We start from the raw sequence: 16,975 nt of genomic DNA, 5'->3' as shown, positions 1-16,975 counted from the left end.
TGTACTCTATTACATGGTACATAGACAGAGACTACTGCACTAGCCCATAATGTTTGCGTGCCCTGACCATAGCACCTTCAACGTGACACAGAGAGGGCAGTAAGCCATGCCTTGGCATGATTACCATTGCCTGACAGTCTGACGAATACAGCATCTAGTACATTCCCAGACTATGGTTAAGGAGAAATACAGGGTTCATCACTGCCATGCCACGAACTCCCTTTCATAACCAATCAAGGCCTTGCAGATAGCACGCTTTGTGTAGAATACCCACCATGACAGCTATAGATATCATGGTCAGAGAGTGCAATGGGCCAGATTTCAGTAGCCTGAGCCCTACCGACAATATCGCGAGAGATATAAAGGCGACTGAGGCGACTGGAAGGACATCTCGTGAAATGCGTAAACCCCAGACGATTGGCATGAACATGCTCCCACAACGTCCACAAGGTTCAGGAGTTGGACATTGGCCGCTATCACCACACATGGAAAGTGGCACGAGAGTGTGCCTGGGTGGAGTTATGTCAAACATGAGAGCTATACGCCTGGCATCAGCTAGAGAGGCAGCTGCATCAGTGAGGATACCATCACATAAGAGGATACCTACCCCTCTACCAGCATGTCATCGACCTTGGTTATGCAGTAAGTTTGAAAAGATGCCACCACCAGGGTTGGGCAATAAAAACACAGAGGATGTGCAAGGGACTCCCCGCTATGCCCCCGTGGAATGGGGAGTCAACCCTACCGAGGAGGTCCATCGCCCTTTACACATCCAGAATGTCCATCCTCAGCATCAACATCATCCAACCAGGAGACAGACGTTCCATTTCAGTGGAACACTTTAAGAGGTGTGTCGACAGGTAGCGTCAGGCACAGAAATGGGAGGCAACTGCACCAGACACAGGCAGCGTAAGAGATTTCCTTCCAGCGTGTGTAAATCTTCTGAAGACATGCAGACAGAAAAGCTTAACAGTGTTAAATTTCTGGGAATACAAGTCGACAATAAATTCAGTTGAGAAGGGCATATCACACAGCTGATGAAGTGCTTAAACGTGTCTGTAAATGCAATGCGAATGATGTCAGTTACAGGAGATACAAATATAAAATAATGTGCATACTTTACTTACTTTCATTCTACTGTATCATATGGGATCGTATTCTGTGGTAACTCGTCAAACCGCGCAAACGTTTCAGCATGCAAAACCGTGTAATAAGACTCATTTGTGGTATAAATGCTAGACCACCATGAAGAAACCTGTTTAAGGAACTGGGTATTCTAGTCACTGCTTCTTAGTATACTTATGCCTTAATGAAATTTGTTGCAAATAATATGTCTATTTCCAACAAACAGCTCAACACATAGTATCAAAACTAGGAATAAGAACAGTCTACATAAACACGTAAAATCCCTTATCTTTGCCTTGGTTCAAATGGCTCTGAGCACTATGGGACTCAATTGCTGTGGTCATTAGTCCCCTAGAACTTAGAACTACTTAAACCTAACTAACCTAAGGACATCACACACATCCATGCCCGAGGCAGGATTCGAACCTGCGACCGTAGCAGTCGCACGGTTCCGGACTGCGCGCTTAGAACCGCGAGACCACCGCTGCCGGCTTACCTTTGCCTAAAATGGAGTCTAACATTCCTCATTCAGACACTGTATTAATTCTATAAATATTAGCAGTTCCAGTTTACTCTATTGTATTCACATATCTTGACAATCTCAGGACAAATGATCAGGGGAGTGAGCATTATACTAAATTGTTCCATACTTTTGTGTTATACTTTCTGACATGTTCCACACCCACTAGATCATCTCAATGTTGGGTCTATGGAAAGAAAACCGAAGCTAATCTATTCCAATCTAGTTGCACAGGTAAATTATCTGTATGCCTGTCTGGCAAGGAAGTCGAGGTGTGTGAGACTGAGAGCTGTCAGATGGATGATATTTTTTTCGGTTTATCAGCACACAAGTCTGACTGCAGATAGGCTAATAACGCGTAAGGCATAACCTGCAATCTCAAATCTGCACACAGTTATCTTACGGATTGTAGTGTGGATTAGGAAGCTGGGACATTTGCCCTGCTATTTCAATGTTTTCTGTTAATTATACAAATATCAGATTAGACTAATATGGGATGTAGCGATGTACCTAACAGACAGATCCTAAGTAGCACGTTGTTCTACGTGTGTAATAATGTTGAACGATGCATAACTCGGCGATTTTTCGGCCCAAAAGCCGTGCTACCCGTCACGTTACACACAAGATGAAAACGTGTCTCTTTTATTATTTTTTATTATATATAATTTATTTGATGGCCTTCATTGGACCACTCTAGTCAAAAATACAAAGTTGTAAACAAGCTGTTACACAGGGATACAATATGGCTCAACAATAACTTAATATGATATTTAGGTAATATAATTTTTAGAGTCTATTCTTATATGAAAGGTGTTTTGATCTTCTTTCTGCCCAATATTTTTTCATTCTTTCAGATATTTTCTTTCTTTCTTCATCTGAGACCACTCTTCCTGTACTCCTTTTATTGATTTTCATTTGTTGTCTGGTTTGCGGGTCTTGCAGTATTCTGGTTTTCTCCGTCTTGTTTTTTAGGTCATCTACTGTTATTTGGAGTTCTTTTATATCTTTCTTTTTTCTCGATCCATTTAATGTCGCTCTTGCTATTCCACAATTTTTGTATTATTCTTTTACTAATTCTGTTTACTGGATTTCTCATCGGATGTCCAAAGAATGAGATGCGTTTCTTCCTGATCGTGCTCATGACTGGTTCTATTTTCTTATATACTGTTTCATTTTATGCTGTTCTCCAATGTCCATTTATTTTATACTGTTTATTTATACATGTCCTAATTATTCTTCTTTCTACTTTTAGTATTCTGTCAATTTCTGCTGTGTTAGTTGTTTTGAAGATAGTTTCAACTGCATACGTTATTTCTGGTTGCGTAACTGTTTTATAGTGTTTTAATTTTGCATCTATAGATATGCTTTTTTTGTTGTATGTAGTTTTGGTAATGTAGTTCAGTTTTTTATTCTATTCTGCCATGATGGCTTCTCATTTAACGTGTCTCTATTAGTATCTGGATACTTTTTGATTATATATAGTTTATGTGAATAATTTTTGCAACCTGTTCGCTGCAGCCACCAAGAGACGCTCTGTGACGTGTTCTTTACCACCCTCCAGCGCGTGTCCCAGATAACGCTGAGTGCCAGCTGCAGCCATATGCTCATGAGGTTGGCGTGTGTGTGTGTGTGTGTGTGTGTGTGTGTGTGTGTGTGTGTGAGTGAGTGTGTGTGAGTGTGGGTGGGTGGGTGGGTCGGTGGGTGTACGCTTGTGCGTGATGCGGCCTAGAAATTAGTATACTGCTGGCACATTCGTGTGGATTAATGAACGAATTATATCTCCCAACAATGCATTGTTTAAACAATTAATTAACTCGTTCAGGTACTTTTGCGGAGCATATACCGAGTTAGGTTATGAGGTTTTGCGTGGAATGATTTCTCGCTTGGGATCGGCGCACAGCACCGAAGATGCAGGAAGAGACAGTTGGTAGTTGTGTTCTCGATCGGGTGTCACCAGCACAAGCCGAGGTAGCAGTCGCGGGACCGGCTCGCACTCGCAATGCGGCTCCGTGCCAGAGCAGCGGCCGAGACGAGTACATCATGCCGCGTTCACATCACGTCACTGTGAGGCATCGTGCAAAGTCGGCCATCCGGGTGTGGTTATGGTGCAGACTCTTTCCATTTGAATAAGAAGTATACACTTTGTACATAGTCCGGTTCGATGAGCGCTCACATCCCATAACGTCTATCAAAGAAACTAGACTAGGCAGGGTACTCCCTTGCGCTAGTTTTTGATAACAACCAATCTTACACTGGCAGCCGTTGTCTAAACTGGACAGACTGGCCGGGGTGCTCTTCAGTGCTTGATCAGTCTCGATTACCCTCCAACGCTTAACAGCCAGAAGGCAGGCTTCTCTCTCAATCCCACAGGGATCAGCCAGTGTTGAGGGCTCACATTAGCAAGGTATGCTCACAATTTGGCTAAATAAAACTTACCGCCCCTTTGGTAAGTAGCTCTTAATGTCATCTTTTTCACGCAATTGAGACTTTTATTTCGAACACTTTGTACAGACACAGATTTTTATAAAACAACTCCTTTCCACCTATCAGGGGCTTGTAAAATCTACTGAAAACAGAAATGGAAATGAGCGTACGGCATCGTTGGCCGGGAGGCCCAATTCGGGGAAGTTCGGCTGCCAAGTGCAAGGCTTGCGTATCGAAGATGAGAATGAAATAATGATGAGGACAACACAACACCCAGTCCACGGCCGGGAATCGACCCAAGACCCGCTTGCATGGGAAGCGAGCACGTTACCACCCAGCTAAGCAAGTGAACGCTGAACACAGCATTTATTCTCGAGAATTCCAGAGAACTAAAAATTACGTCGTCAGCTAAATATGCGAACACAATGTACTTGAGAGACGAATTGCAGCTAAGTTATCTTTATCCTACGTTTTCGGAGAGGTCATGCATATTACACTGAAGCTCCAAAGAAACTGATACACTTGCCTTATATCGTGTACGGGCCCCGCAAGCACACAGAAGTGCCGCAACACAACGAGCCATGGACTCGACTAATGTCTGAAGTAGTGCTTTAGGGAATTGACACAATGAATCCTGCAGGGCTGTCCATAAATCCGCAAGAGTACGAGGGGGTGGAGATATCTTCTGAGCAGCACGCTGTAAGGCATCCCAGATATGCTGAATAATGTTCAGTTTGGTGGCCAGCGGAAGTGTTTAAACTCAGAAGAGTGTTCCTGCAACCACTCTGTAGCAGTTCTGGACGTGTGGGGTTTCGCATTGTCCTGCGGGGATTAACTATGTCCGCCACACCGAGTGTGGTGAATTGACGCTCCCTCCACTTCGCGTTGTCAGTTTCCTGCTACCCTTGATGTAGGAAAAAAAGACACCTTGTCTAACTGACGTCCTTTGTGACTCTACTCCCCATTCCCTCCGGATAGAGAGGTCATCACAGCTGTACGGATTGCCTAAGCACGTCTCTCGTCAGACCGAAATTCTCATCTTATCCACACACTACTAATGTAGCGCCCCTTGCTCATTATCCGCAGTAGTTTCGGTATTTCGCCGCCCATAAGAACTCGAGCCTGGTGTTGATATGTAGTGAAGAGATCATTGGCCGTCTTCGCTTTAGTTATATGTATGTGGTGTCCGTTCTTTGGGACATGTCGGAATGAACACACATCACATACAGTATATACCCACGAACATGTTACAAGGTAAAAAGGAAATCTCTCTGCTCGTTCAGTAAGGATATGAGCTTACAAAAGTTCTGCTACAAACAGTGCGATACAAATTTACATCAGTCTCGCATACAACATAAAAAACATTTCAAGTCAAGTAAAGCTTTGCACTGATGTGTTGGGCAGTGTCTCTAGTACGCCCGTCGATTGTGTCGCCTCGCTTTTTTTCAGTTTCGAGTGAACAGTGAGCACGTAAAGGTGCGTAGGGAATAGCGTCTCCCGCCAAGTAGGAGGGCCTGGTTAGAGATTTCGCCTGCGTCATGCGGCCCACATAACACAATTGTCGAGCAATTCCTTCTTCATGCCAATTCTCGGCCGCACACTGCAGGGGCAATGAAGACGCTCCTGCAGCGTTTCCGATGAGAAGTGTTTGATCACCCACAATACAGTCAGCAATTGACTCCCCCTGAGTCTCTTCTATGCTCACAAGAACCACTGGCTATGAAGACAAAATTGCTCCACAGACAACGAGCTGCAGATCAGTGCAGATAACTGGCCGAAAGCACAGGCGGCTGCTTTCTATGACGAAGATATTGGAAACTTGATACAACACTAAGACAAAGCTCGAAGCTTAAGCGGCGACTATGCAGGGAAGTAGGTGGAAGGTGAACCTAACTGTTGCAAATAAAACTTTTCTGGGTTTGACTGTAGTTTCCATTTCGCGACCGATCGGAACCTACTTTCTGGACAACCCTCCTATCTTAAAAATACGCTACTAAGAGAGCGCGCTATTATACTTAGATAATATCGAATATTATAGACTACGGGTCACTTAAATTTATAAGAAAGCTTCAAAACATATTACAAAACGCGAAGGTGTGCGTAATTGATATTCCTGTATACACTCCTGGAAATTGAAATAAGAACACCGTGAATTCATTGTCCCAGGAAGGGGAAACTTTATTGACACATTCCTGGGGTCAGATACATCACATGATCACACTGACAGAACCACAGGCACATAGACACAGGCAACAAAGCATGCACAATGTCGGCACTAGTACAGTGTATATCAACCTTTCGCAGCAATGCAGGCTGCTATTCTCCCATGGAGACGATCGTAGAGATGCTGGATGTAGTCCTGTGGAACGGCTTGCCATGCCATTTCCACCTGGCGCCTCAGTTGGACCAGCGTTCGTGCTGGACGTGCAGACCGCGTGAGACGACGCTTCATCCAGACCCAAATATGCTCAATGGGGGACAGATCCGGAGATCTTGCTGGCCAGGGTAGTTGACTTACACCTTCCAGAGCACGTTGGGTGGCACGGGATACATGCGGACGTGCATTGTCCTGTTGGAACAGCAAGTTCCCTTGCCGGTCTAGGAATGGTATAGCGATGGGTTCGATGACGGTTTGGATGTACCGTGCACTATTCAGTGTCCCCTCGACGATCATCAGAGGTGTATGGCCAGTGTAGGAGATCGCTCCCCACACTATGATGCCGGGTGTTGGCCCTGTGTGCCTCGGTCGTATGCAGTCCTGATTGTGGCGCTCACCTGCACGGCGCCAAACACGCATACGACCATCATTGGCACCAAGGCAGAAGTGACTCTCATCGCTGAAGACGACACGTCTCCATTCGTCCCTCCATTCACGCCTGTCGCGACACCACTGGAGGCGGGCTGCACGATGTTGGGGCGTGAGCGGAAGACGGCCTAACGGTGTGCGGGATCGTAGCCCAGCTTCATGGAGACGGTTGCGAATGGTCCTCGCCGATACCCCAGGAGCAACAGTGTCCCTAATTTGCTGGGAAGTGGCGGTGCGGTCCCCTACGGCACTGCGTAGGATCCTACGGTCTTGGCGTGCATCCGTGCGTCACTGCGGTCCGGTTCCAGGTCGACGGGCACGTGCACCTTCCGCCGACCACTGGCGACAACATCGATGTACTGTGGAGACCTCACGCCCCACGTGTTGAGCAATTCGGCGGTACGTCCACCCGGCCTCCCGCATGCCCACTATACGCCCTCGCTTAAAGTCCGTCAACTGCACATACGGTTCACGTCCATGCTGTCGTGGCATGCTACCAGTGTTAAAGACTGCGATGGAGCTCCGTATGCAACGGCAAACTGGCTGACACTGACGGCGGCGGTGCACAAATGCTGCGCAGCTAGCACCATTCGACGGCCAACACCGCGGTTCCTGGTGTGTCCGCTGTGCCGTGCGTGTGATCATTGCTTGTACAGCCCTCTCGCAGTGTCCGGAGCAAGTATGGTGGGTCTGACACACCGGTGTCAATGTGTTCTTTTTTCCATTTCCAGGAGTGTATGTATCCAATAGTAATGCCTATACAACATCCAATTGTAAGACCAGAAATGACAGCTCCATCCAACTGCCTATAGTCTACTGCAGGGAGCTGTCGTTTGTGGTCTTAGTGAAGTTATTGGACCTTGTATATGCATAGTTATAAGATTCCCATTTATGGCTATTGTACATGTGTGCACTTGTGGAAATGTATGTCAACGTTTACAGCGAAGGTTACGGTTTGAGAATGGTCAATGTAGTCCAAAACTAGTCACCACAAACAAAATTTTTTGGAATTCAACTGTGAGAAAAATTGGAGGAAACGAATCTTATTTACATTGCTTACATTACTGCACTAAAGACATGCGGAAGTCGGTTTTTACATAACACTCACGTTATTTGATGTGATTGACAATATATAAATGAATCGATTCTCCTAAGGAATTCGTGAATGGAGTAAGAGTTGGCCACTCCACTACTTCAGGCTCCACTTAAACTTAACTTTTAGTAAAACCTTTTATGGTTGCTGGCAAGTTATTGAAAATATGTGTTCCTGAATAATGTAAACCTTTTTGGACCAAAGCTCGTGACCTAAAATTTTTATTTTGTTGCATGACTGCAACTGCCTAAGAATTATCGTACACAGCTCATGACACAGTGAACAGCCAGAACGTTATGACCACCTACCAAATAGCCAGTGTGTCATCTTTGGTACGGGTAACAGCGGTTACACATAGTGCCTTGGAAGCGGTGGGGCCTCGGTAGGATTCGGCACCACATCTGCACAAACAAGTCACTTAATTCCCGTAAAATACGGGGAGGGGGAGGGGGGCGATGAACTCTGACGCCACGTTCTAACACATCCCAGATGTGTTCGATAGGGTTCAGATCTGGAGAGCTGGGGGACCATCACGCAAATTGGATCTCAACACTGTGTTACTCGAACCACTCCATCACACTCCTGGACTTGTGACATGACGCATTATCTTGTTGGAAAAATGCTACTGCTATCGGGAAACATGGTCGTCATGAAGGGGTGTACGTGGTCTGCAACCAGTGTTCGATACTCTTTGGCCGTCATGGTGCCTTGCACAAGCTCCACTGGACCCACGGATGACCACGCGAATGTTCTCCAGGACATAATGGAGCCGTAGCCAGCTTGTCTCCGTCCCGGAGTACAGGTGTCAAGGAGCTGGAAGATGACGGACTGGGGCCCTTCTATTTGCGTGGTGAAGAAGGTAACCGGATTCATCAGAACTACGCCAACGTGCAGTGCCGATGGTCATGTGTCCATTTCAGTCATAGTTGCCGATTTTGTGGTGTTAACATTGGCACATCCACGAGTCGTCGGCTGCGGATGCCATCGTTAGGAGTGTGCACTCGGTGCACTGTCTTCAGTCACACTTGTGCTCTGGCCAGCGCTCAAGTTTGATATTAGTTCCGCCACATTTCGCCGCCTGTCCTGTTTTTCCAGTCTGCCCAGCCTACGACTTCCGACATTTGTAATGAGGGGTGGCCGCCCAACCCTACGACGTCCTCGAACATCCGACAAGTCGTGCAGTTTCCGGCCTTTCCCGTTCTAGACACGGACAGCAAGCTTACTGATACTACATGCGTCGTGCTTGCGTCTGACTGGCAGTCATTCCTCGCCAAGTGACACTGCTATCGCCTGGACGGGTTTAATACCATAGTGGTTCGGTGGTCATAATGTTCTGCCCGATCAGTGTATATATATATATATATATATATATGCAAGTTTTAATATTACCACGTAAACGGAAATATGTTTCAGATTTTATGACTCATTCCACATCCATAAGAACAAATTCACTTAGGATGTGTGTAAGGAACATTAGGATACCTCTTTCTAGGGCTCCGTACCTCTGTCTCTAACAACGGAACCCTGACAGCATCGCCTTGTTGTCCGTCTGTCTGCCTGCCCGTGCGTCCGACTTGCTAAGACCCCTGTTTCTCAGGAACGGCTAGACATACCGAGATCACATACTAAGGCCTACGGTACCTTGGCGATGTAAAAAATACGAACATCGAAGTCAGTGCAATAAAAAGATACGGCCACTTAAGTCACATATTTAAATACTCGCAAAAGTATTCATCATAAATTATAGGTATAATTGAAAGAATATCAGCCCTCGATCACTATTTTTAACAAATTAGCCTGGTTTGAACGCTGCTAGGAGTGTCTTCCTCAGAATTTAAATCAAAGAATGGTCTATATTCTATGACATGGTCACAGAATTATGACCAAAAACGTACGGAATCGTCGTGAAAAACTGGCAATACTTATATGTCACTTATAAAATAATAAATATGCCAAAAGGGCATTAGTCACGAATATATTTAAGATAAAGAAAACTGTGATGGCGAGCCACTAAGGGGTGCTCGTTACTTGCGTGGTGCAGGTTTGTAAAACGTACTGAAGTGCACAGTTTTCTTTATTTTAAATATCTTTGTGACTAATGCCCTTTTGGCATATTTATTATTTTATAAATAACATATAAGTACTGCTAGTCTTTCACGACGATTCCGTACTTACACTCTATCATACGTTTTTAGTCATAATTCTGTGACCATGTTATAGAATATAGACCATTCTTTGATTTAAATTCTGAGGAAGACACCCCTAGCACTGTTGAAACCAGGTTAATTTGTTAAAAATAGTGACCGAGGGCTGATTTTCTTTCAACTGTAACTTTTCACGGTCTCTGAACGTGCAGCCATGTACAGAATTTTGCGATAATGATAGGGTACTTCCCCTGGACATAGAATCATGAAATTCGGCAAGAAGCAATGTTTCATATTACAAGTAAAGGAAAAATTCCTAACATTGTTGATTTGTAATTATATTGCACGAAAAAACATATTTTTTGTCATATTATCCGACGGTCAATTTGTCCACGTTTTAAGACCTATTTTCTCTGGTATTGCAATAACAAACGCGAAATTACCCAAAAAATTTAAACTTAAAACTTAAAATGGAGACATTCTCGAAAATTTTGAAATTCACGGGACCGATATCTTGCTGTCGTCTGTTCAAATGGTTCAAATGGCTCTGAGCACTATGGGACTCAACTGCTGTGGTCATCAGTCCCCTAGAACTTAGAACTACTTAAACCTAACTAACCTAAGGACATCACACACATCCATGCCCGAGGCAGGATTCGAACCTGCGACCGTAGCAATCGCACGGTTCCGGACTGCGCGCCTAGAACCGCGAGACCACCGCGGCCGGCTGTCGTCTGTCAAAGAACTGCCGGAACTCATTTTATCCGGGGCGTATATGTGATATCAGCGCAGTAACAACGATGGCAGTTTGAACTGTCAACTGTAAACAACAGATTTGCATTCGGCCTGTGACTTGTGAGCAAGCAGTGTTAACTAGTGGACGTGCGGCCGTAGTGTCTCAACGTTGATGTGTCACACGTCGCTGTAAATCAAGTGTTGAAAACGTTCTCCACAATGTCTTGAAGAAGAGAAAAGTGTGTGCAAAGTTAGTCCTGCACACCTTCACTCCCGAACAAAATGACACCTAGAGGTCTGCCGCACTTTTATTCACATGCAAAACGTGGACAGTTCCTTTCAGGAGAAAATCATTACGGGTGACGTGACTAACTTACCACAAAGTAACAAAGTACAGAAATTCACGTGAAGGATCAACGCTCTTACGACATAACTGACAGTCGGACCACGGCGAAGCGCGAGTTGAACAACATTCCGAGGAATAACTTTTCTGATAGTTCCACACGGTTATACGAACGTTTTACGGATTGTACTCAACTGAGGGAAGATTATGTAGAGCACCTAAAGCATCATGTTAACGCTTCTTTATTTTTTATTAATCCATTCTCGAATCTTTTAGGACTCCATGATATGTACTCTTGTTTCATAATACGTTATACACATCCTCGCTATGGATTTATCTAACTTAATAATTTTGTACAGACTTTGTACCACAGTTGTAAGAAATTATTTTAAAAATTACCATTAGCGCGAGAAAGGCGCATCAGCTGTATGAGCTAAGTCTAAAGACGTGGTGTCGGTTTGTGTGTGCAGATGGCTGGCGGGCAAGACCCTAAGTGGCAGAAAGATGCCGCCGACCAGAACTTCGACTACATGTTCAAGCTGCTCATCATCGGCAACAGTAGCGTGGGCAAGACGTCCTTCCTGTTTCGGTATGCCGATGACTCGTTCACATCGGCCTTCGTCTCGACGGTCGGCATCGACTTCAAAGTGAAGACGGTGTTCCGCCACGACAAGCGCGTCAAGCTGCAGATATGGGTGAGTACACGACGTAACATTTCTTCCAGTGCTTTTTCTCTGCTTTACGTACACTACTAGCCATTAAAATTGCTACACCAAGAAGAAAAGCAGATTATAAACGGCTATTCATTGGACAGATATATTATACTAGAACTCACATTTTCACGCATTTTGGGTGCATAGATCCTGAGAAATCAGTACCCACAACAACCACCTCTGGCCGTAATAACGGCCTTGATACGCCTGGGAATTGAGTCAAACAGAGCGTGGATGGCATGTACAGGTACAGCTGCCCATGCAGCTTCAACACTATATCATAGTTCAGCAAGAGTAGTGACTGACATATTGTGACGAACCAGTTGCTCGGCCACCATTGACAAGACGTTTCCAATTGGTGAGAGATCTAGAGAATGTGCTGGCCAGGGCAGCAGTCGAACATTTTATGTATCCCGAAATGCCCGTACGGGACCTGTAACATGCGGTCGTGCATTATCCTGCTGAAATGTAGGGTTTTGCAGGGCTCGAATGAAGGGTAGAGCCACGGGTAGCATCACATCTGAAATGTAACGTCCACTGTTCAAAGTGCCGTCAATGCTGACAAGAGGTGACCGAGACGTGTCACCAATGGCACCCCATACCATCACGCCCTGTGATACGCCGGTATGGCGAAGACAAATACACGCTTCCAATGTGCGTTCACCGCCATGTCGCCAAACACGGATGCGACCATCATGATGTTGTAAACAGAATCTAGATTCATCCGAAAAAATGACGTTTTGCCATTCGTGCACCCAGGTTCGTCGCTGAGTACATCATCGCAAGCGCTCTTGTCTGTGATGCAGCGTCAAGGGTAACCGCAGCCATGGTCTCCGATCTGATAGTGCATGCTGCTGCAAACGTCGTCGAACTGTTCGTGCAGATGGTTGTTGTCTTGCAAACGTCCCCATCTGTTGACTCTGGGATCGAGACGTGGCTGCACTATCCGTTACAGCCATGTGGATAAGATGCCTGTCATCTCGACTGCTAGTGATACGAGACCGTTGGGATCCAGTACGGCGTTCCGTATTACCCTCCTGAACCCACCGATTTCATATTCTGCTAACAGTCATTGGATCTCGACCAACGCGAGCAGCAATGTCGCGATACGATAAACCTCAATCACGATACTCTAATATCTGACCTTTATCAAAGTCGGAAACGTGATGGTACGCATTTCTCCTCCTTACACGAGGCATCACAACAACGTTTAGCAAGGCAACGCCGGTCAAGTGCTGTTTGTGTATGAGAAATCAGTTGGAAACTTCCCTCATGTCAGCAGGTTGTAGGTGTCGGCACTGGCGCCAACCTTGTGTGAATGCTCTGGAAAGCTAATCATTTGCATATCACAGTATCTTCTTGCTGTCGGTTAAATTTCGCGTCTGTAGCACGTCATCTTCGTGGTGTAGCAATTTTAATGGCCAGTAGCGTAGATTTGCAACGCTCAGTATCGCTTAGCCAATGCGTAAACAGTTATAAGCAACAAATGAGAGAACAGAGAAGAGACGATGTATTTTGAGAGCAGAAATTTAAACCATTTCATATTACTGCTAGATTATTCGATGTTTCATTGGGTCATTTGCGGTTACTGTATCGTTTTCACTACCATTCTTTTTCTCTGAGTGAAAGACATTGATGTGTGGATATTTTAATTAATTTATCGTCAGAAGTAACAATATGAAAAAATATTTCACTCTGTTTTCCAACGCAGGGACGGGTGAGACAAATGTGTCCCATTGGTATTTTGACGTGGAAACAGTATGACCCAGTGACAGCGAAATGAATGATCATGAAGTATTTCCACTTATGATACACATCATGATTCCCTGACGCAGTTACAAACTTTCAGATATGATGGAGAAGTGTAAATTTATCAATTTGAAGTAAGTGATTCTAGTTCGGAAACGACTTAATCGAAAGGTATAAACGAAAATCTATTCATGTTCGGCCATAGCCTCACGCAGCACTGGAACTATGGGCCCCAACTTCAGAACTCTGACCGTGACGCACAGAATTCCCGCTGAGTACTCCCCAATACTCTCAGATAATTTCCTTTGTTGAAGAACTAGTAACAGCGCACGTAATTTGATGTCATAGAGACCGAAAATTCTAAGTTTACGGTACAGTAGTAGTGAATTCTATTTAAGCACTCAGGTTTCTCAAGCTGCTACAGTTGAGACAGTTGTTCAGACGTCCAGAGCTTCACCGCAGCCATCGCATCAACGCACAAAGTTCTGTCGTACCCGCTCTAAAATCCACAGTGTCTTTTGAACAGAATCGCAGTGAGCGAGAATTCTTGCCAGGAGATACTTTTTAGTCTCGACAGGGGTCTTGCGCACAATTATAACTTTTCATGCGGTCGTTTTCGGACCAGGGTCTCTTGCCTCAAATTGATACATTTACTTTTATCTATCCACGAAAATTTGTAACATCATTACGGAATCACGCTGCATATTCTCAGAAAAGCACTTGGAGCGTATCAATGATCATTTATGAAATTTCGGCCCATTACTTGAAGTAGAAAGGTCATTATTACATACAAATTCGAGTGTCTCATGTGATGACCACATCCATCTTCCTGTGTGTGATGTGATGCGAAACGGTTTTTGCGCAAATCAGTTTGACAGATGGTACATGGCAACAACATGCAGCAGATTCTCATTGGTTTGCTGATAATCTGTCATGGAGCACATACGTCCCAATGACAGCGAAAGTATTAAATACCACCACCGCCGCTTCGATAACTTTTTACTTCTTTCTTGAAACGAGATTTAAGATGTTTGTTTTGTTGCATAGCCGAAGGTAAATCTTAGCGTGGAAGGTAATGAAACTTCCTGACAGATTAACACTTGTGTGCCTGGCGAGGACTCAAATCAAGAAGTTTGCATTTCGCAAGTCCTTTTCTTACCGATTGAGCTACCCAAGTGCGACGTCTTCCACCTTCGCGGATTTACGTCTGCCAGTACCTATCTGAACCTTGAAACGATCCCATAGGCTAGGGCTACACTATTTCCTCGTGAGATCCTTTCTTGAAACAATGATAGTCTCACTAGACAAACAAAGTCGCGAAACGCCCTGCTAGCCGAGCGCGTTAACGCACTGCATCTACGATACTGAGAGGCGAGTCTCACGTGATGGGCAGGTGATCCAGCCAGCCTGAATCTAATTTTTAGGTGGTTTCTCAACTTCCACTAAGTAAATAGCGGGTTAGTGTCGAAGTTCCGCCTCTGGTAGACGCCACGCAAACAAAGGAAACATTCTCTCACTTGCACATGTCATTTATTCTAGGCGCAGACAGATGAGGTACAGAATTCCGTCCTGGAGAGTGAATAATACACTAATGGCCACAAAACCCATAATCATTGTCATCGTTATCATGGAAAGTCGGAGACACTTTCTGGAAGAAGGAAAGCTATGAGGGCGAGTCGTGAGTCCTGCCTGGATGTCAGAGTAGGCTGGGTTCCGGGTTCAAGTTCCTGTCAGACACAGTTTTAACCTAGCAACAATTTTAAAAGCAGCGTACATATCTACATCTACATCCATACTCCACAAGCCATCTGACGGTGTGTGACAGAGGGTACCTTGAGTATCTCTATCGTTTCTCCCTTCTATTCTAGTCTCGTATTGTTCGTGGAAAGAAAGAGTGTCGGTATACCTCTGTGTGGGCTCTAATCTCTCTGATTTTATCCTCATGGTCTCTTCGCGAGATATACGTAGGAGGGAGGAATATACTGCTTGACTCCTCGGTGAAGGTATGTTCTCGAAACTTCAACAAAAGCCCGTACCGAGCTACTGAGCCTGTCTCTTGCAGAGTCTTCCATTGGAGTTTATCTATCATCTCCGTAACGCTTTCGCGATTACTGAATGATTCTGTAACGATTCGCGCTGCTCTCAGTTGGAGAGTAAATGATTTGTTCCGGAAGACAATAGGATGAATGCGAATTGGCGAATCCAGCGAATCTGATGCCATGACGATAATCTCAGATATGGCTATGAACAGTAGAAAGTAACGGGATCATACACATACTGAATACAGGCTGTTTAAAAAAACTGTCACATATTGTTCAAAACTGGAAGAAAAGTGTCAGTAATTATGTTTCTGCAAAGCAATACCTGTTCAGTTATGGACCGCTGAAAATCTACATTTTACAGCCTGTATTTTATTTACAGATGCGGCAGGATACACAACAGAATGCATAGTAAATTACCACAATACGCACATGTCGACAGACACAAATTCTCTAGTAATCGAGAAGCTTAGGCATCAGAACCGATTCAGTATCAGTGTAAGATCGCGAATTGTCGGCGACAGAAACATGGAGCCGTACACTTTATCGGAAAAATTAACAGGGGCTGTGTGTCACTGATTTCTGCGCGGTGGATCATCAGTGGTGATGGAGAAAGTTACCCCTCCAGAAAGACAACGGCTGTGGTTTTCAGACCATACAGCGCCAGATACTTTTCTGCGGATCGTTTGACATTACCTCAGTGCAACGTTTCGTAGGCGTTTGGGTGACATTTCTAGCTGTAGGGACATTTATTTATAGGACCTGGTGTATGCCCAACCCATTGACAACGTATATAAGTTACAGGAGTGTGTATCAGTGCATGTGACGCAGTCCGAGTGGACCCGGTGTATTTGAAAGAGTGCGTGACTCAGCGCGAAGGAATGGCTGAAGGATGTGTCAGGATGCATGGTAACCACATGCAGCACTGTCAGTAGTGTCTACTTCCACGTAACAGGCAGATGGTACACATAATAATGATATATATAATTTGTAGGCACAAACACATACATACATACACACACACACACACACACACACACACACACACACACACACACACACAGACTCACACTCACATGTTCATAGGTACGCTCATTCATTCTCGAGCGAATAGTGAGAGAACGGGAGATAGTATTGGTTAAAAACAGTCTTGGTTGCAATTTTAGTTTTTTATTTTTCAATTACGCGTATCGCTTTATTTGGGCATCTTCAGGTTGATCAACTTAGAAAACAGAGAACAAATACAGCTATTTAAGAATCGCGATTGCATTGTGCAGACTTGGA

At 44.8% G+C, this 16,975-nt stretch overlaps 1 protein-coding gene across 7 annotated transcripts in view; it reads left to right on the top strand.

Moving 5' to 3' along the window:
- Positions 1-16,975, top strand: part of LOC126297692 (ras-related protein Rab-3) — a 757,051-nt gene that overhangs the window by 540,815 nt on the left and 199,261 nt on the right. For all 7 annotated transcript variants that reach the window (XM_049988812.1, XM_049988810.1, XM_049988814.1 and 4 more), the window contains one exon: positions 11,661-11,885. In XM_049988812.1, the coding sequence (XP_049844769.1) occupies positions 11,661-11,885 (225 nt within the window). The remainder of the gene's footprint in view (positions 1-11,660; positions 11,886-16,975) is intronic.

This window comes from Schistocerca gregaria, chromosome X (assembly GCF_023897955.1).
Source record: "Schistocerca gregaria isolate iqSchGreg1 chromosome X, iqSchGreg1.2, whole genome shotgun sequence".
Lineage (NCBI taxonomy): Eukaryota > Metazoa > Arthropoda > Insecta > Orthoptera > Acrididae > Schistocerca > Schistocerca gregaria.
Note: the sequence above shows the minus strand (reverse complement) of the source record. Positions and strands in the feature narration are given on the sequence as shown.